Source organism: Ochotona princeps, chromosome 24 (assembly GCF_030435755.1).
Source record: "Ochotona princeps isolate mOchPri1 chromosome 24, mOchPri1.hap1, whole genome shotgun sequence".
Lineage (NCBI taxonomy): Eukaryota > Metazoa > Chordata > Mammalia > Lagomorpha > Ochotonidae > Ochotona > Ochotona princeps.
Genome location: NC_080855.1, coordinates 8,832,629 through 8,860,511, shown reverse-complemented (window position 1 = coordinate 8,860,511; position 27,883 = coordinate 8,832,629). Strand labels below are relative to the sequence as shown.

The following is a 27,883-nucleotide window of genomic DNA, read 5'->3' as shown; positions in this document are numbered from 1 at the left end:
CTGACACAGGGAAGTGTGACACCAGCCATTTTGTTCCACCATTTCCTACAACTGGTCTCCTTGATTTAAAAAAATAAGTACCCCAACATTTCATTGGATCAAAATAATAGCGAATGTAATTTCAAAAGTCAAATGATTAGACAAGACGTGAGGTACAGCACTGCGCCCCAACTCCCCTCAGCCCTTGCTCTCTGAGGCGTCCATAAGCCACAGCTTCTCCAAGCGGTCAACAGCATTTTTTCTCTGTTGATGTCTTATCATGGAAGCAAAGATTTTGTTCTCCTGTCATTTTTGCCAACACCTCCAGACCTGCCTTCCTAGCAGGGCTAAATCACACTGTTGGTAGTCAGTTTGACATTATTAGGACTGAAGGAAGGTTCTTCCTAGTCTGTCCCCGTAACCAAGCACGTGTGCCATCAGCTCACCCCCAGACAAAGGACAACCTTAGCACTCACAGAGTTGGTTCCCTGACTGCCTCTGGGGCTCCCGTCAACCCCAGAAGGACACATCCTTCGTCTCCTTCCTAAGAACCCTCCTCTTTCCCGTCATTTCAGATCTAAAAGGTGTTTTTGCTAAGGGGCCCTATGGGGCCAAGAGGGGAACCAGCAGCCTGTGACTTGACCCGTTCTCTGCCAGATGCTTACCTGGGACTTCCAGAGGAATCTGTCCCTCAGCCACAAGCATGCTTGCAAAGCGTTCTGAAAGTTGAGGATCCAACCTGGAATTCTGAGGAACAGAGAATGGGACCACGGTCTGACCGTACGTTTTCAGGCTGAGCTCCAGGGGAACACTGGCCATGTTCTCCACTCTCAAGTTGAAAAAGAAGAGACTTAACATAATGATCACCAGCGGCACCAGCATCTGGATCGACAAAATCAGCATCCAGTTGCGCCAAGAATACAGCGCTTTCTTCAGGAACATGGCATAGAATTGCTGGCAGAGAAGAAAGAACTGCAACACATCAAGAGGGCACAGCAAAAACATGGTCACCAGGCAGACACCAGCAGACACAGGCAGACACAGGCAGACACAGGCAGACACGGGCTGACACAGGCAGACACAGGCTGACACAGGCAGACAGCAGCAGACACAGGCAGACACCAGCAGACACAGGCAGACACAGGCAGACACCAGCAGACACAGGCAGACAGCAGCAGACACAGGCTGACACGGGTAAACACAGGCAGATACCAGCAGACACAGGCAGACACCAGCAGACACAGGCAGACACCAGCAGTCATGGGCAGTCACAGGCAGTCAAGGGCAGACACAGGCAGACACCAGCAGGCACAGGCAGATACCAGCAGGCACAGGCAGACAGCAGCAGTCACTGGCAGTCACAGGCAGTCATGGGCAGACACGGGCAGACAGCAGACAGTCACAGGCGACACAGGCAGACAACAGCAGGCAGACACTGGCAGTCACAGGCAGACACAGGCAGACACAGGCAGACACAGGCAGACAGCAGCAGTCACCAGGCAATTCTTGTAGCACTGCCTGTTGTACCCCCTCATTATAGGCCTACCTAACTTGTCATCTATGTTCAAATTACAATTGTTGAACTTATGATCTCATTGATCTTTGAAGGAAAAAAAAAGAAGAAGGTGGGAAGATGAGCCCAAACAGTTAGTAAAGGTAACGATTTCTCAAAACCACAAAGCTGACAAACTTCAAAGTGGATTAGAATGTGGGAAATGCCAATGTTGGTTGGTTTTAATTTTTTTCAGTTTTTTTTTTATTCCACTTGAAAGGCAGAGTTAGAAGGCCACAGGCAGGAGAGACCATGACACAACTCGAGAGTTTCTTTCTGTTGTTTCACTCCAAAAAATGTTCTCAGTGACCAGAGCTAGACCAATCTGAAGCCAGGAATGAGGAAGTTCCTCTGGGTCTTCCACATGTGTGCAGGGGTCCTAGGCTATTCTCCCTCAGGTGCACCCAGGAACTATACTGGAATTGGACCAGTCGGGATGTGAGCTGGCACTCATATTGGGATGCTGGTACCTCGGGTGGCAGTTTTACCCACAATACCATAGTGCCAGCCCCAGTGTGTCTTATAAAAAATTTATTTATTTATTTATTTATTTATTTATTTATTTATTTATTTTATTGGAAAGTCAGATTTACAGAAAGGAGAGACAGAGAGAAATATCTGTTCACTGGTATACACCCTAAATGGCCACAATGGCCAAAGCTGAGCTGATCTGAAGCCAGGAGCCAGGAGCTTCTTCTCGGTCTCCCATGTGGGTGCGAGGTCCCAAGGCTTTGGCCCGTCCTCAACTGCTTTCCTGGGCCACAAGCAGGGAGCTGTTCTCAAGAAGGCTTGGGGGCTGGCTTCCCAAACAACACATGGTCAAGGTTAGCCCTGCTAGACCTTGCTGAGGCTGGAGAAGGCCCCTTGCACAGGACAGGTGCTCCCAGTGTGGAGGCTCCAAGCAGGCCAGCGTCCTCTCTAGTGTGTGATTCAAGAGCACGAACAATGAAGCTAATCTCTAGCCCAAGGCAGTCAGTCTCATTTCAGGTTAACACCTGCTAGCAGTGCTTACTTCAGTAGCAGACAGACTAAAAATCCTCGACAATACCACAGCAGCAAAAGCAAGACAATTATATGAAATACACACCAATATCCTTTTTTCAATAAAAATGTTACACATTGTCCATGTAGCTCATACAGATAGACTGTGAGAATTTAAACTCCAGCTTGTGTAACACAACACAGGGAAGTAGAAAATTCAGCTTCTGGCCAGTAGGTTTAGTGTTTTTGCTTCTTGTTCTTACCAGTGAGAGGAAAAGTCCAGATCTTTCCTGGGACCTTCTCTAATATCTTATGATACAAATGCTGTGATCCTTACAATTAAATCTGCGTCTATTCCGAATGCTTTGCTTACCCCGGTGTTTAGTCTGACTGGGAGGCCAGGGTGGATTGAGTAGATCCTGGAATGGATCTGTTTAATTCTGTCAACAGGAACTCTGCTCGTCATCGGGTGAGGGCGGAGAGATGAACGTTTGCTGCTCAGGGCATTTATAGTGGAATCTGCCAAAGTACAAACCCTAAACCAAACCAAAATGAAAAAACAAGTTCTCAAAACACATTGCATCTGGATTAAAAGAATTAAAGCTATATAACATTTGAAAAGAGTAAGACATTTAATAATAATGAGGGAGAGGGAATCATACTTAGATTATGTACTGTGTAACAACATACACTCTAAAGGTCTTAAATCAGGGCTAAACACTGTTAATTAACCAATGCCTTTGTCAGAGAACTGTGGCAATAGTAATATTAGCGGGTACAGGGGGCCCAAGGCCTTGGCTATCCTTTGCTGCTTTCCCATGCGATTAGCGGGGAATTGGACTGGAAGTGGAACAGCTGGCACTCAAAGTGGCACCCATATGGGATGCAGGTGCTGCAGGCAGATTAGCCCGCCTGGCCACGGCACTAGCCATTTCTGTTCAAGTCATAGTTTCATTATTCTGCTACTGGGAAGTTACCACTGCAGAGACATGCAGCATGTTGTGGCTTCTTTATTGTTCTTGGAAAAGCAGATTTATGCAGAGAAGGAGACACAGAGAGGACACTCTTCTGTCCACCGTTTTATTCTCTGAGTGGCTGCAACGGCTGGAGCTGAGCCAATTTGACGTCAATAGGCAGGAGCTTCTTCTGGATCTCCCACACGGGTGCAGGGTCCTGAGGCTTTGGTGCCAGGCCACAAGCAGGGAGCTGGATGGGAAGCGGAGCAGCCAGAACATGAGCCAGCACCCATATGGGATCCCAGCTAATGCAAGGTGAAGATGAAGTCAACAGGCTATCACACCATACCACTTGGCTCATTTTTCATTCCATTACAGTTTCACAGAGGATGTGCTAGTCTAAGGCTGGAAGACCACTGAGTTTGTAGCCATCACAGTACGGGCAATGCTTAGACGGGCTTTAAGAACCTTTACAGGGCCCGGCGGCATGGCCTAGCGGCTAAAGTCCTCGCCTTGAAAGCCCCGGGATCCCATATGGGCGCCGGTTCTATTCCCGGCGGCTCCACTTCCCATCCAGCTCCCTGCTTGTGGCCTGGGAAAGCAGTCGAGGACGGCCCAATGCATTGGGACACTGCACCCACGTGGGAGACCTGGAAGAGGTTCCTGGTTCCCGGCTTCGGATCGGCGCGCACCGGCCGTTGTGGCTCACTTGGGGAGTGAATCATCGGACGGAAGATCTTCCTCTCTGTCACTCCTCCTCTCTGACTTTGTAATAAAATAAATAAAATAAATAAAAAAAAATTTTTAAAAAAATCTTAAAAAAAAAAAAAAGAACCTTTATAAACTGAGCTCTCCCCTCACCGAATGAACACCTCCTCCATGGTGGTGACTGAGGCGCCGAAGCTGGCGATGCCCAGCTCTGTCTGCTGCAGCTCCAAGCTGTTGAACAGAGATTCGAACCTGGAAGGAAAACACAGTTTTGTTACTGAAAGTTGGAAGGTGAATTCCTCACCACCCTGGTTAGCTTGCTAAATGAAAAATATGTGAACTTTGGGTGAGGAAGGTAAATCCCACCTTTGTCACCTCATCACTGCAGTATGTGGACCTAAATAACAGTAATCACATCTACTTTGGGAACGTTCCCATCAACACACTAGGTGCAAAGTAATTCTTTTTCTTTTTAAATGTATTTGTAAGGCAACATATACAACACACATATACAAACACACACTATAGGAGTGGAGGGCGTGAAGAGGGAAAAGTCTTCCACCAGCTGGTTCACTCCCCAAATGGTCACAAGGGCCAGGGCCAGGCTGAGACCAGAAGCCAGGAGCTCCACGGCGCTCTCCACATGGATGGCACAGACCCGACATGAGCGCCACTTGCTGCCTTCTTGGGCACATTCGCAGGAAGTTAGATCTGAAGCTGAACTGTCAGCCATGGATTGTCCCACCGTACCAAAGCACCAGCTCCCGCAGCCACTCTTCTTTTTTTTTTTTTTTAATATGTATTTTTTGAAAAGTCAGATTTACAGAGAGAAGGACAGACAGAGAGAAAGTTGTTCCATCTGTTGGTTCACAATGGCTGGAGCTGAGCCAGTCCGAAACCAGGATTAAGAGCCTCTTCTCGGTCTCCCACATAGGTACAGGGTCCCAAGGCTTTGGGCCGTCCTCGACTGCTTTCCCAGGCCACAAGCAGGGAGCTGGATGGGAAGTGGAGCTGCCGGGCCAGGATTAGAATCAGCGCCCATATGGAATCATGGTGCATGCAAGGTGAGGGCTTTAGCTGCTAGGCTACCGCACCAGGCCGCAGTAACCTTTTTTATAGTGCTTCCTAAATGCTACTGGCCGTTCTTAGCCTTTACTCCTAATTCACTGTTTGCCTTTTCCACCACCAGTGGACAGTCCTGAGAGGCTCGGAAACCTCACTGAAGTCACAGAGCCAGAAGTAACAGAGGGATGATTCAAATCCATCGTTTCATCTACAAGGATCGTGCTTTCAATTACTATGCTACATAAGGAAAGCAGATAATTTATAAGATTTTTTTAAAAATATATTTTATTTATTTTTATTGGAAAGTCAGATTTACAGAGAGAAGGAGAGATAGATAGAAAGATCTTCCATCTGCTGGTTCATTCCTCAAGTGGCCACAACGGCTGGAGCTGAGCTGATCCCAGGCCACAAGTAGGGAACTAGAAGGGAAGTGGAACAACCGGGATACAAACTGGTACCCAAATGGGATCCTGGGGAACGCAGGGCGAGGACTTTGGCCACTAGGCTACCGTGCCAGGCCTCAGATAATTTATCTGAAATAAAAAGAAATGGAAGTTGTGGAGGGAGATGGAGAGAGCTGCCAATCCCTGGCTCACTCCCCACATGCCTGCACCAGAGGCAGCAGGTGAGGCTGAAGACAGGAGCCAGGAGCATCCAGGTGCCTAACCGGGTGCACCTAAGCCATGATTACTGCCTTCCAGGCTCTGAACCAGCAGGAAGCTGGAACCAGGAGCAGAGTTGGGGCCTGAACCAGGCACTCCAGTGCAGGTATGAGCATGCCAAGTGCCATGCCAAACGTCAGTCTTGAGGAGCTAGTTTGGTTTGCTTATTTGATTATTTGTTTGAAATATTATTTATTTCAAAGAGTCACAGAGAGGAAGAAGGAGAGAGTGAGAGTGAGAGTGAGAAAGAGAGAGAGAGAGTAAGAGTGAGAGAGAGAGAGAAAGATTGAATGGCCCATACCTGTGCATACTCTCTTTCGGGAGTATGAATATTATTTCTTCTCCAGCACTGGACTCTAACACAGCATTGGGTATATGATGATAAATCAGGTGAGAAAGTGCCTCCGTGTTACACTGTGGTGTCTTCAGTAAAGTGATATAGTATCCTGAACCTGAAACACCATTGAAAAGATATGAAGCAACTTCATTCTGTTAGGCTTCTCAGACCACACTTAGCATGGGACGGCTCCCTGGGAAAGAGAAGCCAGAGTGACCCACAACGTCACACTGAAGCCACATGGAACTTACCTGGGACACTCTGTAGAGCCAGTTTTCAATTTTTTTTTTTTTTGCTTTATTTATTTAAAAGAGAGAGAAGTGGGGATCCTCTGCTGGTCCTCTCCTCAAATGCCTGCAACAACTGCTGGGGCTTGGCTGGCCAAGAACATAGACCCTGGAATTCATTCTGGGTCTCTCCCACGTGGGTGTCAGGGACCCAAGGATGCGACCTACCCCTGCTTCCTCTGAGAGCAGGCGTTAGCAGGACACTGGAATCAAAGTGCAGCTAGAACTTGGCATTCTATAAGCTTCTCCCTGCCACTCCATGGACCTGCTTCGCTTCCAGCCCAGGACACGGAGGTGAGCAATGGTACGCAGAAGGAAGAAGGCTGTGCCCCAGTGTGTCCTTCCCGTGGTAACTAGGGCCTTGACAGCTCCAGCACAAGGATTCCCGTGTGACAATTACCTCACGTTCCGTGGAGGCCCATCTCACGGTCCTACAAACACTATTCAGAAGTCAGTAATGCTTGTGATTGTTGTGTTGAGTGTGTATTCATTCAGTAAACATGTCTGAGGCCCTGGGATGTAACACGTACTGAGTATACACCCACTCTCCAGGCATTGGGAGAGCAAGCAAATCTGCCGCTTGGGTCACCCACATCCCACACCAGAGTGCCTGGTTCCAGACCCGCCTTCCCTGCCCCCAAAGCGAGAGGCACACCTCAGGTGGCAGGATCTGAGCTTTGGCCTGGCCAACTCTGCTGGCTGCAGCACTGACATGCCGCACCGGCAGATGAGTGATGCATGTCTGTCTCTGACTCTCTGCCTTTCAAATAAACAAAAATAAATAAATAATAAATGCTAAGGATCCCAATTTCATGTCATTTTTCACTACAGGAATGGCATTCAGACAATGAACAAGATAGAGAGGGGACATGCATAGGTTATTAGTAACAAACACTCAGGGCAAAAGCAGAGGGGACAGGGAGTAGAGTGTGGACTTTTAAAAAAGATTTATTATTTTTATTGAAAAGGAAGATTTACATAGAAGGTGAGGCAGAGAGAAAGATCTTCCTGCACTGGTTCACTCCTTAAGTGTCTGCAATGGCCACAGTAGAGCTGATCTGGAGCCAGGAGCCTCCTCTGGGTCTCCCACATGGGTGCAGGGTCCCAAGGACTTGGGCAACCATCTACTGCTTATGCAGGTCAGAAACAGGGAGCTGAGGGGAAGTGGAGTAGCCGGGTCATGAACTCATGCCATAGGGGATTCCAGCACTTATGGAGGATAGCCAGTTGAGACATTACTCCAGACTCTGAGTAGCAGGGGAGTTTCTGGAGGGTCTGTGCAGCCTCAGCAGAGTGGCATGTGCTGTCATGTGTTCATGGTGGCTTGGGAAAGAGGAAGGAGGGCAATAACACAGCACCTGTGGGAGAAGAGGGGTGCCTGGGTCTGAGTGACTTGGAGCCTATGAGTCTGCAGGGGCAGACATGGGCTAGGAGGAAAACAGGACCCCGCTCCCCCACCTTGTCAGCTAAGCACTAGAGGAAGGGGCTCCCCTTCTTGGGTGTCAGCTAAGCACCTGTGGAAGGAATTGCCTTTCCCGAGAAGACAACAGCATGCAGGAGCACAATGAGTAAATAGCAAACGGCTGGGGACGTTGCAGGAGTCTGAGTGTCACTACACTCAACATTAGCAGGCCCACACTGAGCTTCGATCCCCAGTGTTACAGAGCTAGGAGGTGGGGCCCAGCCTTCATGGATCCATTAGTGCCTTTCATGGAGGAGGGAGTGCTTGCATCATTCCCTGGAAGAGCAAGTAATTACAAAGCAAGTTCAGCTTCCCTAGCTCTTTTTCTCTTAATGCACACACAACCTGCCCTGCTGCCAGCAGGGAAAGCTGCCCCAGGCCCTCAGCAGGTGGGACCAAAGCATGGAACTTCCCAGCCTTCAGGCTTTCTTTCTCGTTTTTTAAAAAATATTTATTTTTATTGGAAATGAAGAGAGAAGGAGAGACAGAGAAAGATCGGTCTGCTGGTTCACTCCCCAAATGGTTGCAATAGCTGGAGCTTAGCCGATCCAAAGCCAGGAGCCAGGAGTTTCTTCCAGGTCTCTCACATGGGTGCAGGGTCCCAAGGCTTTGGGCCATCCTCGACTGCTTTCCCAGGCCACAAGCAGGGAGCTGGATGGGAAGCAGAGCAGCCAGAACACAAACCAGTGCCCGTATGGGATCCTGGGTCTTGCAAGGAGAGGATTTAGTTATTGAACCGTTGCACCAGGCTCAGGACAAACCTTTTCTTCTGATCAATTGGTCAGTTCCAGGTCCTGTTATAGGTTGGGCAGTCTGATGTACAGACATGGGACGCAGGCCAAGGGTTATGCGAGCATTTTTCATGTACATAAGAGAGAAGATTTAGTGGACTGATAAGACAACTGGTCAGTAAGCAGAAAAAGGGGCAGAAGCTGGTGAGAGGCAGGAATGATACTGAGCACAGCAGGCCAGCGGCACTGACCACACGCTAGGCGGCAGGAGGACTGCCCACCCCTCGCCTGCCCTCCCCCCTCACTCGTGCTCACCATATTTCTGCTTGAGGAACAGTGGGGACCCACAGCACTGCAGCTCCCCCTTGGCCATGATGGCGATGCGGTCCCCCAGCAGGTCGGCCTCGTCCATGAAGTGGGTGGTCAGCAGGATGGTGCGGTCAGTTTTCTGCTGCTGCAGCAGGTCCCAGACAGCCCTCCTGGAGATGGCGTCCATGCCTGAGGTGGGCTCGTCCAGAATCAGCACCTGAGGGTGCGTGGGGGGGAGACAGCCTTGTGATGACACCAGAGCCTCGTTCGAAGGCTCAGGCTGCAGGCACAGAGTGTCGAAGATGACGCACAGCTGCCCACATCAGGCTGCTTAGCCAGTGCTTCAAGGCCATCGCGAAAGCCAAGAAGAGCTACAGCCGCTGTGCCTGCGCCCTCCTGCCCAGTGCACCTGCCCTGGGGCCCCGTACCTTGGAGCCCGCGATGAGGGCGATGCCGATGGACAGCTTGCGCTTCATCCCCCCACTCAGCAGCTTGCACCGGGTGTGGCGCTTGTCCTCCAGGCCGAGCACATGCAGCATCTGCTTGACCTCCTCGGGGCACTTGTGGCGCGACAAGCCTTTCAGCTGAGACCACAGCAACCAGAGAGATGAGGCAGGCCGTGTGGTGGGAAATGGTTCCATGGAACCCACATTTGCTTGTGAATACACAAAATACAGCCAAGAAAGGTACAGAGGGCAGGCATTAGGTAAGGCGGCTGGGATGCCCGCCCTCCTTGTCAGAGCATGGGTTCAAGTTCCAGCCCCGTTTGGTTCCAGCCGCAGACAGTTACGTGGGAGGGTTCCCGTCAACCGAGTGAGCCAGCACACGGAGGGAGTGTTCTGTTTCTGCCTCACTGCCTTTCAAATAATAATAATAATAATAATAATGCCCAAAAAGTTAAAAAGGTTTTAGAAAATATATAAATTGGAAACTTACCCCCTTCAGAAAAGGGGATAGGCAAAAGGTTTTACATTCTGAACCTTGAAAAGGAATGTCTGGCTTGATAAACGTGAGCACGAAGCAGCTGTTCAAAGACTCACACATGAGGGCCAGGTGAGAGAGCCTCAAAAATTCACTAGAGCTAACAAACCACTTCAGCAAAGCTGCCAATGCAAAATAAATGTACGCATTTGAGTTGTGCTTTTCTACACACCAGCAATGAAATCCCAGAAACAAGTGTTCAAATCAGCCTCGCAAGGCATGAAGTGTGTATAGACTTATTGCAGGAAGTATAATAATTGTACACTGAAAACAAACAAAAAAATATTGAAAGAAAACAAGACCGAAAGTAATGGAAATATAGTTCTTGCTCCCAGTGGGTCCTTAAAATATTAAAACTAGCATTACTGGAGAAGTCATAGAGTACAATGGTGGGCTGACTGCCACCCACAGCGGAGTGCCAGCTGCAGACCTGCGCTCTGCCAGTGCTGCCGACTCACCAGCCGGGGAGTTCCCAGCTCCAGCCCGGGTTCCTCCAGGCTGGCTCCTGGCTACGCTGTGGTCCTGGCTGCTCCATCTCGGATCCAGCCTCCTGTTATTCTGGCTGGGAAAGCAGCAGAAGACCTCTCCCTGCCTCCACCCCAACTCTTCCTTTCAAATAAATAAAATTAATTTTAAAAAAATAACACTGATCTCCCAGACACAGGAGGAAGAAAAAGATAATTTGGAAACAATGATCTCATCTACTTCCCCCAATCCTCAACATTTACCACCCTGATCAACTATATAAACATTTTTTTAAATTAAAAAACAAAAAACAATGCACTGGGCCTGGTGCAATAACCTAGTGGCTAGATCCTAGCATTGCATCCTCTAGGATCCTGAATGGGTGCTAGTTTGTGTTCCAGCTGCTCCACTCCCCAACCAACTCCCCTCTTATGGGCTAGGAAAGCAAAGTCTTGGGAGCTCAGAAGGTAAACTGCTCGTCCTGCTGGTCTGTTTGATTTGACCAGGAGCTGAGACAGAGCAGCAGGTTTCAGACAGGTGGTACAGGAACAGGGTGGATTTCACAGCCCAGTCCGCCTCCTAGAGCCAAATTGGGCGCCGCCAATTTGTGCAGAGAGACAAAGGCTATGGGACAGGACTGCTCATGCACTGAGCTGGGAATGAACTCATTTCTGCCTTAGTGAACTGCTACAACGTGGCATCCTACAGGTTCCACCCAAGATAGGTGCAGGCAGCCCTCAGACCTGATGACCAGCAGATCAAGAGCTCACCGAACTCAGTGCATTGCACTGGTCCCACATCAAAAATCACACTGACTTTGGCATCCTAAGGGTCAAAATAGGTCCGTATGGCCCCCAGAGCTAACAGCCAACAGGTTCTGGCAAGATCAGCACCAACAACAATCTAGCTATATAGGACACCTGGTGTCTCCATAATCCTGGGAACTGCTGGAACCGGAAGTGGGAGAAAGGTTGTTTAGACAATGGTGCAGCCTCAACACGGAATCACAGGAGGTGGAGACTGGTGAACCAGCAGCTGGGGCTACGGAGACCATGGTGGAAATCTAACATAAGAAACCAGACCTGGAACTCGCTGGAGGCAGTGGCACAAGTAACTGCAAACAAAGAGCCATGTACCAACTACAAGAAGCAAAGTCAAACTGTAGACCTGTAGGTGACACAGATTGGAAACCTGCCCCAAGGAGAAAAATCTGATAACCAGAAGTACAATGACCAACAGCAAAAGAAGGGACAGAGGCACAATGAATATTCCTGAGGACTCTTCTGCAAAGGAGCAAAAGCCTTTGCCAACCTCAGAGTTAACTGAGGGAAAAAAATGGGGGGTACAGAATTCAAAACACTTGTCATAAAGCTTCTTGTCAACACTATAAAGTACATAAAGCAGGCATTCAAGGAATTTAAGGAATATGTCACACTGGAAGTGAATCAAATGAAAGCTGATGTATCAGAAATGAAGAATACAGTGGAGCAAATTAAAAGTACAGTGAAGAGTCTCCAAAATGGAATGAAGGAAGCAGAAAAAAGAATCGAAGGAGTGCTCGCTTCGGCAGCACATATACTAACAAGAACTGAAGGACATTATTAAACGGCCAAATAAAAGAGTTATGGGAGGGCCCGGCGGCGTGGCCTAGCGGCTAAAGTCCTCGCCTTGAACGCACTGGGATCCCATGTGGGCGCCGGTTCTAATCCCAGCAGCTCCACTTCCCATCCAGCTCCCTGCTTGTGGCCTGGGAAAGCAGTCGAGGATGGCCCAAAGCTTTGGGACCCTGAACCTATGGGAGACCCGGAAGAGGTTCCAGGTTCCTGGCTTAGGATCGGCGCACACCGGCCGTTGCGGCTCACTTGGGGAGTGAATCATCGGACGGAAGATTTTCCTCTCTATCTCTCTTCTTCTCTGTATATCTGACATTGTAATAAAATAAATAAATCTTAAAAAAAAAAGAGTTATGGGAGTCCCAAAAGGTGCCGAAAGAGAAGCTGGGTTTAAGATGTAGTTAATAAAATATTAAAGGAAAATTTCCCAAATCTAGGAAAAGAATTGGGAAACAACATGTAGGAGGGGCACAGAACTCCCAACAGTCTTGACCAAAAGTGATCTTCACCATGACACATGATAATCAAGCTCTCTTCAATTAAACAAAAGGAAAAGATCTTCAAATGCGCATGTGAAAAAAAATCAATTGACATATAAAGGAATACCAATTAAATTCACAGGAGACCTCTCATAGGAAACTCTGCAGATCAGAAGAGAATGGAATGATACATTCCAGATTCTAAAAGCAAAAAATTGTCAGCCCAGGATAACGTACCCAGCAAAGCTTCCTTTTGTCTTTGAAAATGAAATAGAATTCTTTCACAGTAAAGAAAAGTTAAAAAATATATATATGCCTCTTCCAAACCTGCCCTGCAAATGATACTACAAGATGTTCTCTTGACAGAGGAGAGGAATAGGACTCACCAAAACCAAAGGTAACTATGAAGAACATCCCAGTAAAATAACAGCAGAAGACTAAATCAATGAACAGCCCATTGCTGAAATGACAGGAAGAAATTACTACCCATTCTTATTAACCCTGAATGTAAATGGCCTAAACTCATCAATCAAACATCATAGATTAGTAGAATGGATTAAAAGCACAAAACTCATCTATTTGTTATTTACAGGAAACATACCTCACCAACAAAGATCAGCAGAAACTACATCTCATGGATTTTGATGTTTTTCTAATTTAGTTTCATTTCTTCAAAAACATTTTTTTCATTAAATTCTTCATCACTGACTCATAGATCATACAGTAGCATCATTTTCTTCAAGAAGGTTCTTTTCTTTTACATTTCTTCAGTGACACATTAGTCATTCAGTAGCATGTTATTTACTTTATGGTGTTTTTAATTTCTTATTTTCTTTCTGTTGTTGATTTTGTATTGTGGCTTTTCATTTAAGGGGAGCCTATCATATCCAGATGGGAGCACACAATGCAGCATGCATCTCTACATATAAACCAAAGATGGACTCCCAATGAAACTGTTAATGAAGTCTTGAATATAGGACGCTGGACTCTGCCATTGTCCATGCCCGCAACGATGGACATATGACTGTTTATGAAGACTAGACTCTGTTGGTGGGAGAGAACTTGGGGAGGGGGTAAGTGAAATCTCAAGGCCTAGAGAACTGTGTCATAAAATGATAATAATAATTTAAAAAGTAAAAATAAATAAACAACTCCATTAAAGAATGAACTAAGGACATGAATCGATGTTTGTTTGAAGACGTACACAAGTGGAAGGCACACGCAAGATGGGTAACGCCGCTAGTCATTCAGGAAATGCAATCCAGACCCGGAGCAACAGCAGTTACTCAAAAAGTTAAAAACCAAAACAAAACAAAAAACTATCAAGACAATCAGAATTGACATACAACCCATGAATTTCACTCCTAGGTATATTCCCAGAAGTGAACATAGATGCTCAAATGAAAAACACATCAGTACTATTTGTATTAGGCACAGCCAGGAACCAAGTCACATATCCATCAACTCTAAATAAAACGTGGCCTGCCTGTGCTCTGGCCTACTATTCAGCTGTAACAGGAGGGAAGTATTGTGGCTGGCAGTGTGGTGTAATTGGGGTAAGGCACCACCTGTGATACTGGCATCCGTAGGGAGGATGCAATGACAGCATCCCCTGAGCTAGCTGGTGAGAATCCCAGTTGCTTCCTGCTGATACGGCTGAGAAAGCAGCACAAGATGGCCCAATGCCAGAGCGGTGCCACCCCGGGGCAGTGCAGGACGGGATTTCAGGCTCCTGGGCTCAGCCTGTCCCGGCCCGATGGAGAGAGGTGCCACCCCGGGGCAGTGCAGGATGGGGTGCCAGGCTCCTGGGCTCAGCCTGTCCCGGCCCGATGGAGAGCTCCTCAGGAGATGGCAAGTCTCTGCTTCTCCCTGTCTCTCCGTAACTCTGCCTTTCACAGTAAGTACATCTTTTAAAAAGGGCACTATGTTTGTAAGTGCTAAACCATTGAGAAACGCTCTATGAAATAAGCCTGGCATATATTGTAGACTCCATTTCTGTGAAATGTGCAAGACAGGTGAAGCCCCAGAGATGGAAAGCCAGGAGCAATTCTGGAGCGACAAAGGAGCGAGGCAGCGGGCCTGCTCAATGGTGCAGGTACTTTGGGATGATGGACACGTTCTGAAACTTGGCAATGTTAATGACCACACATTATTGTGAGAAGGCCAAAAGCCACTAATTCAGACACTATAAAATGAGAAAAATGGTGAATTTTGTGTTATGTAAATTTCATCTAAATAAATAGCAAAAAAAAGCAAAATTAAGATGTAATCGTTTTGGACATATTTGAACTGATGAGTCTGATAGCCACACCTCTTTTGCCTGAAGGAATAGCATTCAAGAGAGGTCTCAAAACAGTAACCTGACAGAGAAGCTTGAATTTGGCCTCCCCAGCTATTGCAGTGGGCAGATCGGCCTCTCCCCTGTCCCGTTCACCCTCACCCTGCAACTCTGCCTCTCTAATGAATAAACTCCTTTAAAAAATCTGTCTCTGTCCTGAGGACCGACATATGGCTCCTAAAGCCCTTGTCATTTCCTGAAGGAGAGGATTCTAAAAACGTCTTTCATTTTGATTTTTTAAACACTTGGTTTGGTTTATTACATAGAACTCTGTTCTACTTAATGATTTATTTCTTTGAAAGACAGGCAGACACAGACACAGAGCCCCCATTCCTTGATTTACTCCCCAGATGGCTGCAACAGCCAGAGCTGGGTTAGTCCTAAGCCAGGAGCCAGGAGCTCTTCTGGGTCCCCCACGCGGGTGCAGGGTCCCAAGGCTTTGGGGTGTCCTCCACTGTTTTCCCAGGCCACAGGCAGAGAGCTGGATGGGAAGCAGAGCAGACAGGACTTGAATGGGTCATAGGCAATGCTAGCTCCACAGGGAGCAACTTCACGCACAGTGTCACAGCACTGGCCCCATTACATAGAACTCTTAAAACCCTTGCGTCCCAGGTGACAGGGTGTCCTTCACTCTGAGGAAGTGACCCTTGGAAAGGCCTTCAAGGTAGGAATCGGTGATCAGTGACCAGGAGACCAAGCTACAATTACAAGTTAGAACATTCAGCTCCACTTCCTGTCCTCTACAGATTGAGTTAATAATTGGCTATGCCGGGCCTGGCGTGGTAGCCTAGTAGATAAAGTCCTCACCTTGAACACTCCAGGATTCCCCATGGGCACCAGTTCTAATCCCAGTGGTCCTACTTCCCATCCAGCTCCCTGCTTTTGACCTGGGAAAGCAGTTGAGGACAGCCCAAAGCCTTGGAACCCTGTACCCACGTGAGACACAGAAGCTCCTGGCTCCTGGCTTCAGATCGACGCAGTTCTGGCTGCTGTGGCTGCCTCTGTATATCTGACTTTACGATAAAAATAAAATAAATCTTATAAAAATATAAATAATAATTGGCTATGCCTATGTGGAAAGGCTTATAAAAAAAAAACCCTCTAGCTCTAGACTGGAGCCTTCTGTGGGGACCACAGGACGGGAGCTGGCTTCCCATTCCTGTCCCTTGCTGTTGCCATAACAACAGCAACAACAACATCCGAAGCTATGGACTTGTCTGGGTTGGTGAACTTAATAAAGTGCCGGCACCGTGCTGCAGCAAGAGAGCACGTGGAAGCACCAGCTCCTCCCCTGCACCCCGGCCCCCTGGATCTATTGTTCAGCTGCACCCATCATAACACCCCATTTCATAAATGCTTCCCACTTAAGCAAATTGCTGAACCTAAGGAGGAAGTTCACGGGAGACCTGATTGTGACACCCTCAGCGGGGGCATCCTTGTGGAACAGAGTCCTTTGCTGTGGGTCTACCTCACTCCAGGAGGTCGGCATCACAGGGGACTGGCGGACATCCATCTAGCGTCTGCAGAGAATTAAAGAGCTGGTCGGTGTAAGAAAACCCCTCCTCTCCACAGTTGGTGTTACAAGTGAAACCTTTCTCTTAAAAACAAACAAACAAAAAACACCCTCCCAGTTTGTCAGAGAGCTGCTGCATTCCCAGGAAGGGATGCAATGCCAACAAATCCTTGTCACCCACCGACTCACCTGGGCATAGAAAAAGAGATGCTCCCCCACTGTAAAGTTATCAAACAGGATGTCATGCTGGGGGCACCAGCCCAGACTCTTCCTAATCTGAGCTATGTCTCTTGAAATTTCGTATCCATTGATATACGCCCGTCCACTGGAACACGGAGTAAGACCTAGAGCCGGGAGGAAGAGGCATTAGAGTACAGAGCCGAGTGGAGGCTTCCCGACACCCTCAGCTCCATCTGCTCAGCTCACACGCACAACCTGACCTACTTCCCTCGGTAACACAGGAGCAGCACACAGTCAGCGCGTGGCAGGTTGATGGGAGCAAGCAGTGTCCTTCCTGAGACTAGTGATAAATGAGTAAAACACACACAGGCATTTGGAAAGCAAAGTCACAAACAGAGGGAACCAGAGAAAGACATGTTGCATCTACTGGTTCACTTCCAGAATGGCCAGGGCTGAGTTAAGCCAAGCCAGGACCTTGGAACTCCATTCACATCTCCCACAACCACTTGGGCCTCACATCTCCCACAACCACTTGGGCCATCCTGTGCTGTTTGCCCAGGCATGCTGACAGGGAGGTGGACCAGAAGTAGAGCAGCCAGGATTCAAATCAATACTCCCAGGATGCCTACACCACAGGCGGAGGCTTCAATCACTGCCCCTCAACACCACCGGCCCCTGGTCCCTCAAGTCCTTAATGACTGTGTGCTACGGCTGCGCCTATGCTTCTAGCATCCCACATGGGAGGTGCTTTAGACATGACTATTCTCCTTCCCATCCAGCTCCCTGATGTGGCCTGGGAAAGCAGTGGATGACAGCCCAAAACCTTGGGACCCTGCACCCATGTGGGAGCCCCAGGAGCTCCTGACTCCTGGTTTCAGATCAGCTTAGCTCTGGCCATTGAGGCCATTTGGTGTGTGAACAGCAGATGAAAAATCTCCCTCTCCCTCTCTCTCTTTCTTTCTGAAAGAAATAAATAAATCAGGCCCAGCATGGTAACCTAGCAGCTAAAGTCCTCACCTAGCACGCACTGGGATCCCATATGAATGCTGGTTAGTATCCCAGTAGCTTCACTTCCCATCCAGCTCCCTGCTTGTGGCCTGGGAAAGCAGTCGAGGACGGCCCAAAGCCTTGGGACCCTGCACCTGCATGGGAGACCAGGGCAAAGCTCCTGGCTCCTGGCTTCGGATCAGCTCAGCTCGGGCTGTTGTGGTCACTTGGGGAGTGAATTATTGGACGGAAGATCTTCCTCTCTGTCTCTCCTCCTCTCTGTATATCTGACTTTCCAATTAAAAAAAAATATTTTAAATAGGGCCCGGCGGCGTGGCCTAGCGGCTAAAGTCCTCGCCTTGAAAGCCCCGGGATCCCATATGGGCGCCGGTTCTGATCCCGGCGGCTCCACTTCCCATTCAGCTCCCTGCTTGTGGCCTGGGAAAGCAGTCGAGGACGGCCCAATGCATTGGGACACTGCACCCACATGGGAGACCTGGAAGAGGTTCCTGGTTCCCAGCTTCGGATCGGCGCGCATCGGCCCGTTGCGGCTCACTTGGGGAGTGAAACATCGGACAGAAGATCTTCCTCTCTGTCTCTCCTCCTCTGTGTATATCTGGCTTTGTAATAATATAAATAAATCTTTTTAAAAAAATACTTTAAATAAAGAAATCATTTGTGGGCCCGGCGGTGTGGCCTAGCGGCTAAAGTCCTCGCCTTGAACGCACCGGGATCCCATATGGGCGCCGCTTCTAATCCCGGCAGCTCCACTTCCCATCCAGCTCCCTGCTTGTGGCCTGGGAAAGCAGTCGAGGACGGCCCAAAGCTTTGGGATCCTGCACCCGCGTGGGAGACCTGGAAGAGGTTCCTGGTTCCTGGCATCGGATCAGCGCGTACCGGCCCGTTGCGGCTCACTTGGGGAGTGAAACATCGGATGGAAGATCTTCCTCTCTGTCTCTCCTCCTCTCTGTATATCTGACTTTCTAATAACAATAAAATCTTTAAAAAAAAAAAAAAAGCTAACCTTGAAATGGTTATCATTGTTAAAGCTGGGTGAAGATTCTCTACTTGGTTTGAACTGTCCCACAATAAAAAGTTAACACAAAGTAACCTTTTTTTTTAAAAAAAAAAATCATTTGTGTTCCTAGTAAATATGGCTAAGAAAAAAAGTATTCTGGGAATCCAGCAGTTTTTGACTTGAGAGCCTTGTCTCTGATCCCCAGTGACTGCTGATGGGGACCAGGTCCACCAACAGCAAACATGCACAGGTGAGAACAGGCAGGCTCTTCGTATTTAACCTCATTAGATGAAAACAGGCACATTTTAAAAAGCATGTAACACAGCAAACAAAGGCTATGCAAGTCCTGTCACCAGTACATACCTGCTGTTGACAGTTGCCTATACGGAGTTAGATATAGTTTATATATAATTGGTTTGCACATCCAATTTGTACCAAAAATGTAAAAGTCTGGAGCTCATGCTGTGGTGTAATGTGTTAAGACAGCGCTTACGGGACCAGGATCCCAGACTAGAGCACTGCTCTGCTTCTGACACAGCCCCTGCACTGCCTGGGGAAGCAGCAGCAGGTGGCCCACATCCCTGGGTTCTTGCCGCTACCAGCAGAAACCAGATCAGAGTTCTGGGTTCATGGCTTCAGTCTGGCTCAGCCCCAGTTGTTGAGTTGTTTGGAGCTTGAACTAATGAACAGAACATATCTAAGAAGACACTCTATATTCCAAATTAGTCAGTCTTTTAAAAATGGGAAAATAGACAATATTGTTCTTAAAGTGTTTTTTTCTTAATATTACAATCATTAAGGCTTTTTATCCACATCAACAAAGTCTACACCAGTTTTTTAAAGATTTATTTATTTTTATTGGAAAGGTGGATATACAGAGAGGAGGAGAGACAGAGAGGAAGATCTTCTGTCCAATGGCTCACTCCTCAAGTGGTCGCAATGGCTGGAGATGAGCCAGTCCAAAGCCAGGAGCCAGGAGCTCTTCTGGGTCTCCCATGCAGGTGCAGGGTCCCAAAGCTTTGGGCCATCCTCGACTGCTTTCCCAGGCCAGAAGCAGGCGGCTGGATAGGAAGTGGAGCTGCCGGGATTAGAACCGGCGCCCATACGGGATCCTGGTATGTGCTAGGTGAGGACTTTAACCACTATGCTATTGCACCGGACCCCAAAGTCTACATCATTTTTAAGGGTGACTGGCCTCCGGGACTTGGAAGGACACAGGGCGCAGCACCCCTGGATGACCCCGCCTGTGCATGGCTCAAGCACCACTGAGCAGCGTGAGGCAAGACTTGCCTTCCCGACCCTGCAACTGGGGCTCTAGTGGTTCTCTGCTCAGGGAGCTCCCAGAGGACGCAGCCCCGCGGCCAGAAGTGGCAGGGCCTGTACGGGGCTCAGTCCCCACTCCTGACGCACTCAGGACTTTGTCTGGTGGGTTCCTGCCGGGTGAGACTGTGTCTAATTCGTGATAGTAGCGTGGTGGCTGAGGCAGCACTTGGAGAGCAGGCCCACCAGCAACGTGGGAGAGGCAAGGCCTGGGACTTCACAGCAGCCTCCAGTTCTGTTTGACATTGAGAGAGCCTGGAGGGTTAAACAGGAGCCCTCACACACCTACCCCACAACTAACACACGCTGCTTAGTTCACAAATGTCACACAGCATCATTTTAGTTGAATAGAAAGTAAAACAGTTATTTAGTTTGCATAAAAATTTATTCTCAAGTGGAAGCCATTTTTCGATAATTCCTCAGGTATCATTTTAAAGGTGCCTCTAGCAAACAAAACCAAACAATGTGGGTTTTTGTTGTTTATTTGTGCTGAGTGATTAAAGGTGCCCCACCTTAACAGGCAGGTTCCATCTGGGAAAGAGCCTACTGGGAGCAGCAGTCACAGCTTCTTTGGGAACACAATCAAGCCATGTGCTGGGGTCCTGAGGTGGGTGTGGAGGACACAAAGATGTGAAGAGAACTGTTCCCCTGCAGGCAGGGCCACAAGGAATTTCCCGCTGCATGGCAGGGCCTGGTGGACGTCTCTGCATCCTCCTGAAGGCAGTTCCACCTCCCTTGCATGGACACCGGACCACCCCGCTGAGAATTCTGTAATCTATTTAGGCATTGTCTGCCACTGCGGAGTTGGTCTGTACTATCAGTGTGAGCTTGGAAGCTGATGTTGCTGATCTGATAACGTCTTGGCAAAAGGGCCTTTCACTGTTCATGCTGTCTCCGCTGCCCCCACTGACCACATGCTAATCAAGGGTGTTCCGTCCCCAGGTGCAGTGGGAATCTATTCTTTCCCTCTTTCCTTGATCTTTAGGTCCCTCTTTCTGTGATGCCTTTCCTCCCTTAACTGATTCAAGACTAAGTTGTAGAATGAGGACTGTAGTAGGAATGTGTTACTGGTTGATATGTGCTGTCTGCTGAGAACCTCCTGACCACAGGATTAGGACGGCTGATATCCTGCCTCAAGGCGAAACAATTGGCAGAACTTCCTCAGGAATGCCCGTTTGACCAGGTGTGAAAAGTCGGTGCCAGCCTTTGTGACTGCTTCTGTATAAATAAAGAGGACAGCTTCCTTGCATGGTCCATCATGATCCTGGAATTGTAGTGGTCCGTTTCTTTTCTCTCTACGTCTATTCCATGCACCCTTCTCAAGTTCCGAACTCGGCTGGAGCCGGCCTCAGGCACACAGGGACCAAGTGAGGAACAGTCCTCCTCCTCCTGCAGCCGGGTAAAGTGAACATTTGGGCACTACGCAGACACAGCAGTGTCCATTACCTCCAGCCAGGGAGGACACACTCCATGCTTGCTCAGGGCGCCCCTGGGAGCGCTCTGCCTGCGTACCTGTGAGCATCCAGCAGGTGATGGTCTTCCCCGCTCCGTTGTGTCCCAGCAGCACCGTGATCTGCCCTCTGTAGAGATTCATTGTGAGCCCTTTCACTGCTACGTGCTCATTCCTTCCTTTGTGAAACACCTTGGAGAAGTTGAAACAAGGCATGTACACACAGGCGGCGTTTCCCAGAGGCCCTGCGGGGCTGTGCCCCAACCTCAACCTCACAGAGGCCCTGCGGGGCTGTGCCCCAACCTCAACCTCCCTCCCAGGCTCCTCAGTGGGAATCCAAGCGGAGAGCAGAAGGGCCCTGCTATGGAGCACAGCTGTCTGAGGGCCACCACAGGGGGCCTTTCCCTTGACCCCTGCATCCTGGCAGTGGAGAACGTGAACCCAGAGGGCCAGGCCAGCAGCCCTTGGATTGTGAGCAGCAGGCCTGCTCCTCCCTGCTTCTTGGTTCTCCCGTGCTCGGCCAGGGGTGCTGAGCTGGAGAAGGAATCCTAGGAACAGCTGACTGTTTTCTGAGACAAATGTCTCCACTGTCTCAAATCCCGTGTACTTTTTTTCTTATTATACGAGTAATTCATACACAGGAGGATAAAGACATAAAAATCACCCACAATGCCACCCTAAGGAAGGTGCTGCATCTTTGTGTGTGCCTCAGTTTCTATTCTGTCCAATGGATTCTGGGCTGCACTCAAGATCTGGCACCCACATGCACAGCCAGGTGGACCTCGGTGGAACTCCTCACGATGCAGCTGATTATGCCAGCAAGCAGGGTGCTGCCAGAAAGAAGCTGGCAATGAAGGCAGAGTGTAGGAGGGAGGAAGGGAGTATCAGTATATTCTTAGAACTGCATCCAGGAATTATCTCGAATGTTAAAAACATTAAAAATGAAAATTAAAATAAAGAAGAAAGAAAAGAAGGTGGCAAATGTTCTCTGCTCCCACACTCCTGTGGTCTTATTTTACGTCAACCCCCATAACTCTGTTGCAAGTTCTCATTATCCCCGGCAGTGGGGATAGCTACGTGACGACATTTTGAGAGATCATCTGTGGAAGGAAAGGAAAAGGGCAGGAAAGGGCAAAGCGGGGAGCAGGAAGAAGGAAGGGGGACAAGTCCTGCCCCCCAAGTCACTGTGTCCCTGTTCCCCACAGGTGAGCTTGTCTCCATCTTGCAACCAAGAAATGGTGAGCCCTGGGCTGTTGGGCTGTCACAGAGGGGAGGACTCTGACCCAGCAGTGGAGACACCTACATTCCTTACTGGAGCACCTGGGCTCAGCTTCTGCATTCACGAAGCTCCAGCTTCCTGCTAGTGCAGACCCTTGGAGGCAGCGGTGACGGCTCAGGTGCTTGGGTTCCTGCCACTCGTGTAGGAGACCTGGATTGAGTTTCCTGCTCCCAGCATCAGCCCTGGCCCAGGCCCACGTGTTGCAGGCATTTAGGGAGTGAACCAGTGGATGAGAGTTCCCTCTCTCTGCCTGTCCTAACTAAATAAATATTTTTCAAAGAATATAAGAGAAGCGCATCTGGACAGTTCCTTGCACTCTTGGAGGGAAGCTTGTGAGCTGATACCTTGTACAGATGTTGGATCTCAATCCCCTTCATCAGGTTGCTGGGTTCTTCCTGAAAGAACCTGCGTGTTGGAGACTTTTCAGGAAGCTCCACAGGCAGCAGTCTCTGGGTAGCAGGTGCAGGCTTTCCACTCCAGTAGGAGGGCTGGAGACAAAGCCAATGCATACGTTACTCGTTTGGGGAACTGGACTTTTTTTTTTCTAGACAGTAAGTATTTTGGTGAACTATATTTCACTGCCCCCACAGCACATTTGTATCAACTACTTAATGGTGCCTGGAGAAGGTAAGTAACTTTCATAGGGACTCAAGCAAATCACCTGCATTCCATCCTGTAACCCCTGGTCCCAAGCACACAACGACTCACGGAGCCAAGATCTGGACAAACACTGGAGTGAACCACCTGCCTGCTCTCCCACACTTCAGCCTCCACTGTGGTCCAGACTGAGCACTGCGACAGGAGCAGTCACTGGGCAAGCCTGCGGTCAGAGAAACAGCCACCACGCGGCAGTGACTCTGAGGCTCTCACACGGTTGCTGAGGAAAGCCATGCCCCTGCAGTACCGCCAGGAGTCAGTGAGCTCAGGGAGATCCTGGGCTCTTCTGCGAGGGCAGCTCAGGGGAGAAGATGCTGCAGCACGAGGTTCGTGCAGGTTGGGGCCTGAGGCTCAAGTGGACACACGTGGGACATCTGCAGGCACTCCTGGCTGGTGGAGTGTACGGGGGGGCAAATTCTCCAAATCCCAGCCCACTGCATCCACAGCCCAGCAAGGTTCCAAGAAGCTGACACTCACTGTTGATTATACTCTACTGGCAATCACAAACCCAGCAGGGTTAGGATGCCCCAACAGAGTTCTCAGAGTCTGCGATTTCAGTCAACACATTAATGAGAGGGCTAAGAACAATGAAGATCAAAAAGCCTCACATCAATTTGTACAACAGCAGCATCAGAACTCACCTTGAGAAAGAAGTACCATGGCTTAGGTGTACCAAGCTTCCCTGGGAAGACGGCCTCCACATACCAGGCCACCAAGCAGTAGAGGACAGAATCCAGCAGGAGCATCAGCAGCACATGGCTAAAGTTAAACTCTGCACGGACACTGCCCACTCTCTTCCACTGCAAACCTACACCTGTTACAGAGGAAGGAAGTGGTCACCACATCAGCAAGAGAGAGGACTCAGTTCGGGCCCAGCCAGAGCCTACACCGCTACTTGTGGCACCAAGGCTAGGAACAGGAAAGAGGAAAACTAAAGAGATATGCCTTTTATTTTATTGTTTTTTTAATTTTTAAGCCTTTTTTTTTTAATGACAAAAAGTGGTAGTACTTCCACTGGCACCAGGAAGAACTGTGGCTGTCTAAGACACTGTGTGTAGCCCCTGCTCATGCTGTCGGGACATTACCCACCTTGCTCAGCCCGCCTCCTTCTTGCTTCTGAGCTCAGCACAGGCAGTGCCTCACCAGGAAACAAGTACATCAGCTTTCCTTGTCTGGGTTGAACGCCAAAGCCACATGTGCCCAGAGCAGCCCATTTTGATCCCCAGAAGGTCCAACGTTGCAGTGTGAATCTGTCACTTACTACAGTCACTACTGTGTATGAGGATTCTTGGACCAGGGGTTGTCTCTTATTTCAGTATCTCCAGCACTTGGTTCAGGGTCATTATGACTCCATCAAATGCTCATTTCATGCACTAGGGAAGGCCTGGAATAGAAGCTTAGGACCAGCTCCCAGGTGCACACGTGTCCTGTGTTAGCCGGGTGTCTAACTGGAACACACACTGATGGAGCTTTCCACTTAGAGCGTCCGAGATGCTGCACATTCACCGCCAGTTTGATTGGATTAAGCAGGTGGGAAGCACAGACAACAGGAGAGACGCAAGTGCTGGAGAGCAGAGAGGACTGCATCCGGGTTCCTCAAGCATTAACGTGCTTACTAATCACCAGGTAAAATGCAAATTCTGCAGCTTCACGCAGGGCAGGAGTGGCTGCCGTGATCGCTCAACTGGCTAATGTTCTACCTGTAACGTGTCACCACCCATATGGGTGCTAGCTCATTTCTCGCGTGCTCCACTTCCCATCCAGCTCCCTGCTTGTGGCCTGGAAAGCAGTCAGGGATGGCCCAAAGCCTTGGGACCCTGCACCCGTGTGGGAGACCTGGAAGAGGCTCCTGGCTTCGGACTGGCTCAGCTCCAGCTGTTGTGGCCGCTTGGGGAGTAAATCATCAGGAGGAAGATCTTTCTGTCTCTCCTCTCTGTATGTCTGCCTTTCCAATAAAAATAAATAAATCTAAAAAAAAAGAAGAAGAAAGTAGAACAGATTCACAAAGTACATACATGGTAAAATGACAGTGCTAATTATACATTGAAGGGTCTGCTTCCTTTGTTTTTGAGATTTCCTTATTTTTCTGACGTACAGAAAGGAGAGACAAGGAGAAAGATCTTCCATCCCCTGGCCCCTTCCCAAGTGGCTGCAGCAGCTGGAGCTGAACTGATCTGAAGCCAGCAGCCGGGAGCTTTTTCTAGGTTTCCAGCGGATGGAAGATCTTTCTCTCTTTTTCTCTGTCAATTTGACTTCCCAATAAAAATAAATAAAACATTTAATTAATTAATTAATTAAATGAAATATATATATATATATATGGAGAGAGAGAGAGAGAGAATGAATGAAGTGGTCAGGACCAGAGTTAGCAACCTACGGGATGTGGGCATCCCAAAGCAGTGCTCCCCCCTTATACCACTTAGGACACTATCCAAGTGCTTAAGTTTTGAGCCGCAGCGTTTTCAGCTTCCTGGAAACACAGCCCCTGGGAGCAGCAAGTGATGGCTCAAGTCCCTGCCGCCCATGTGGGAGACCTGGGCAGAGCCCTGGCTAGGGTGGACGTTTCAAAAGTGAACCAGTAAATGGAGGATACCTCTTATGCGTGCATGCTCTCACTCTGCTTTGTTTCTGTTTTTGGTTCTCATGTACGATGTTTCATTTCCTCTTGTCTTCAAGTACTTCTTCTACTCCATGTTGCTGCACTTTAGCAAGTATCTGCGAGCACCCATCACGGTGCAGGGTGAAGGTGCCTCCCTGCAGAGGGCACACTGTCTCTTCCAGGCACCCAGGGAGGAGCTCACTCAGTCTTGGCAGCACAAGCCTGAATCAGTGCACTGTGTGGTTAGCCAGGAGCAGGCGTTCAGTCTAGGTGCTGCGACACCCACACCCCCATCAGTAGGTCCGGGTTCAATCCCCAGGTCCAGCTGCTGATGCAGCCTCCTGTTAGGCACAGAGACCCTGGCACAGCCAGTGAAGGCTCCACCCACTGCATCCCTGCCACCCCGGGACAGACCTGGACTGAATCTCCGGCTCCTTGGTTTCTAAAGGCACTTAGGGGAGAAAGCCAGAAGCAGGAATTGCTCTGTTCCTCAGTGCATGTGTATCTCTATCTGGCTCTCAAAAAATAAGTGGAATGAAATGAAATGAAATGAAATAAAATAAAATAAAGTAAGATAAAATAAAATAAAATAAAATAAAATAAAATAAAATAAAATAAAATAAAATAAAATAAAATAAATAAAATAAAATAAAATACTACCAGGACTCCTGCAGAACAAATCCAGACCAGGCTCAGTATGGTGGCCTAGGGGCTAAAGTCTTCGCCTTACATGCCTCGGGATCCCATATGGATGCAGTTCTAATCCCAGCTGCTCCGCTTCCCATCCAGCTCCCTGCCTGTGGCCTGGGAAAGCAGTCGAGGACGGCCCAAAGCCTTGGACCCTGTACCCGCGTGGGAGACCTGGAAGAGGCTCCGGGCTCCTGGCTTCAGACTGGTTCAGCTCCAGCTGTTGGGGCCACTTGGGGAGTGAACCAGTGGATGGAAGATCTTTCTCTCTGTCTCTCCTCCTCTCTGTATATGTGACTTAGCAGTAAAAATAAAATAAATCTTAACAAAAAAAAAATCCTAGACCACAACACCCCCAAACAGATGACTTGAACAATTTCACATGGGGCATTTTTTTGTTTTAATTCTTGATTAATTTTTGTTTTAATTTCTTATTTAAACTTAATTAATTTTTCTGTTCTAATTTCTTGATGGCCACCTTCCCTGAGGTCGTTTGGAGTCTGACTGGCTAGTTTGTGGACAACATGATGTAGCATCCTGTACACCAGCTGGGAGCACCAGAGGCAGAGCAAACGCAGGCTGCCTGAGGCCGTGCTGCCTCATCGGTGGGCTGATGGACATGTAACAACCTGCTCATTTTGGCCTGCTGTGGGACATTCAGACGGGCAGTGTGAATTCTACAATCCCCGAGTCTTGCTGCCCTTGCACAGACACTGCCTCAGGGCACTTTGCACACTAACTTTATCTCAGCCACATCACTGCGGTGACTGTGTTCACTTCAGGGTCACGTTTATCCTAAAGGTGTGGCCATCTGGGCCCAGACTAAATGGAGAGGGTCCGGAGAGGCCATCAGCCTGGAAGCCCAGTGTCTGAGTTGTAGTAAGTGACACCAGAGAACCACGTGGCTTCCGGTGCCCATCACTTTCCCTGAGCTTCTGGCCTCTACCAGCTGCGTCAAGGAGTGCCCTCAGGTACTAAATAAACATTCATGTCACTTTGGTCATCGCTTTCCACATGGGTGAACCCAGGAGCTTCTGAGGAAGTGTCCATGGCCACTCCTTCTCAGCAAGGTCTCTTCATCCGCATTCCTTCTCAGCTCAGTCTGCAGGCTGTACCAGCAGATGGGTGAGCACTCGGACTCACAACTGACAACAAACACATTGTTAAAGCCTTTTTCTCACAATTACACAGGCACATAAGTTCCTAATTCTTCAATACATTTGAGATTTTCTCCCCACCTAATTTGTGAGCCTGCTCTGGGCGTCTTTAGGGCACCACCCAGCTTTGC

General features: G+C 48.8%; 1 protein-coding gene across 5 annotated transcripts in view; it reads right to left on the bottom strand.

The window, feature by feature from the left end:
* LOC101527717 (ATP-binding cassette sub-family A member 17-like) overlaps positions 1-27,883 on the bottom strand; it is a 68,842-nt gene that overhangs the window by 15,285 nt on the left and 25,674 nt on the right. For all 5 annotated transcript variants that reach the window (XM_058680347.1, XM_058680348.1, XM_058680346.1 and 2 more), the window contains 10 exons: positions 23,951-24,123; positions 22,997-23,140; positions 21,436-21,565; positions 16,608-16,762; positions 9,458-9,613; positions 9,036-9,246; positions 6,205-6,355; positions 4,330-4,428; positions 2,886-3,048; positions 645-951 (listed from right to left, as the gene is read on the bottom strand). In XM_058680347.1, the coding sequence (XP_058536330.1) occupies positions 645-951; positions 2,886-3,048; positions 4,330-4,428; positions 6,205-6,355; positions 9,036-9,246; positions 9,458-9,613; positions 16,608-16,762; positions 21,436-21,565; positions 22,997-23,140; positions 23,951-24,123 (1,689 nt within the window). The remainder of the gene's footprint in view (positions 1-644; positions 952-2,885; positions 3,049-4,329; positions 4,429-6,204; positions 6,356-9,035; positions 9,247-9,457; positions 9,614-16,607; positions 16,763-21,435; positions 21,566-22,996; positions 23,141-23,950; positions 24,124-27,883) is intronic.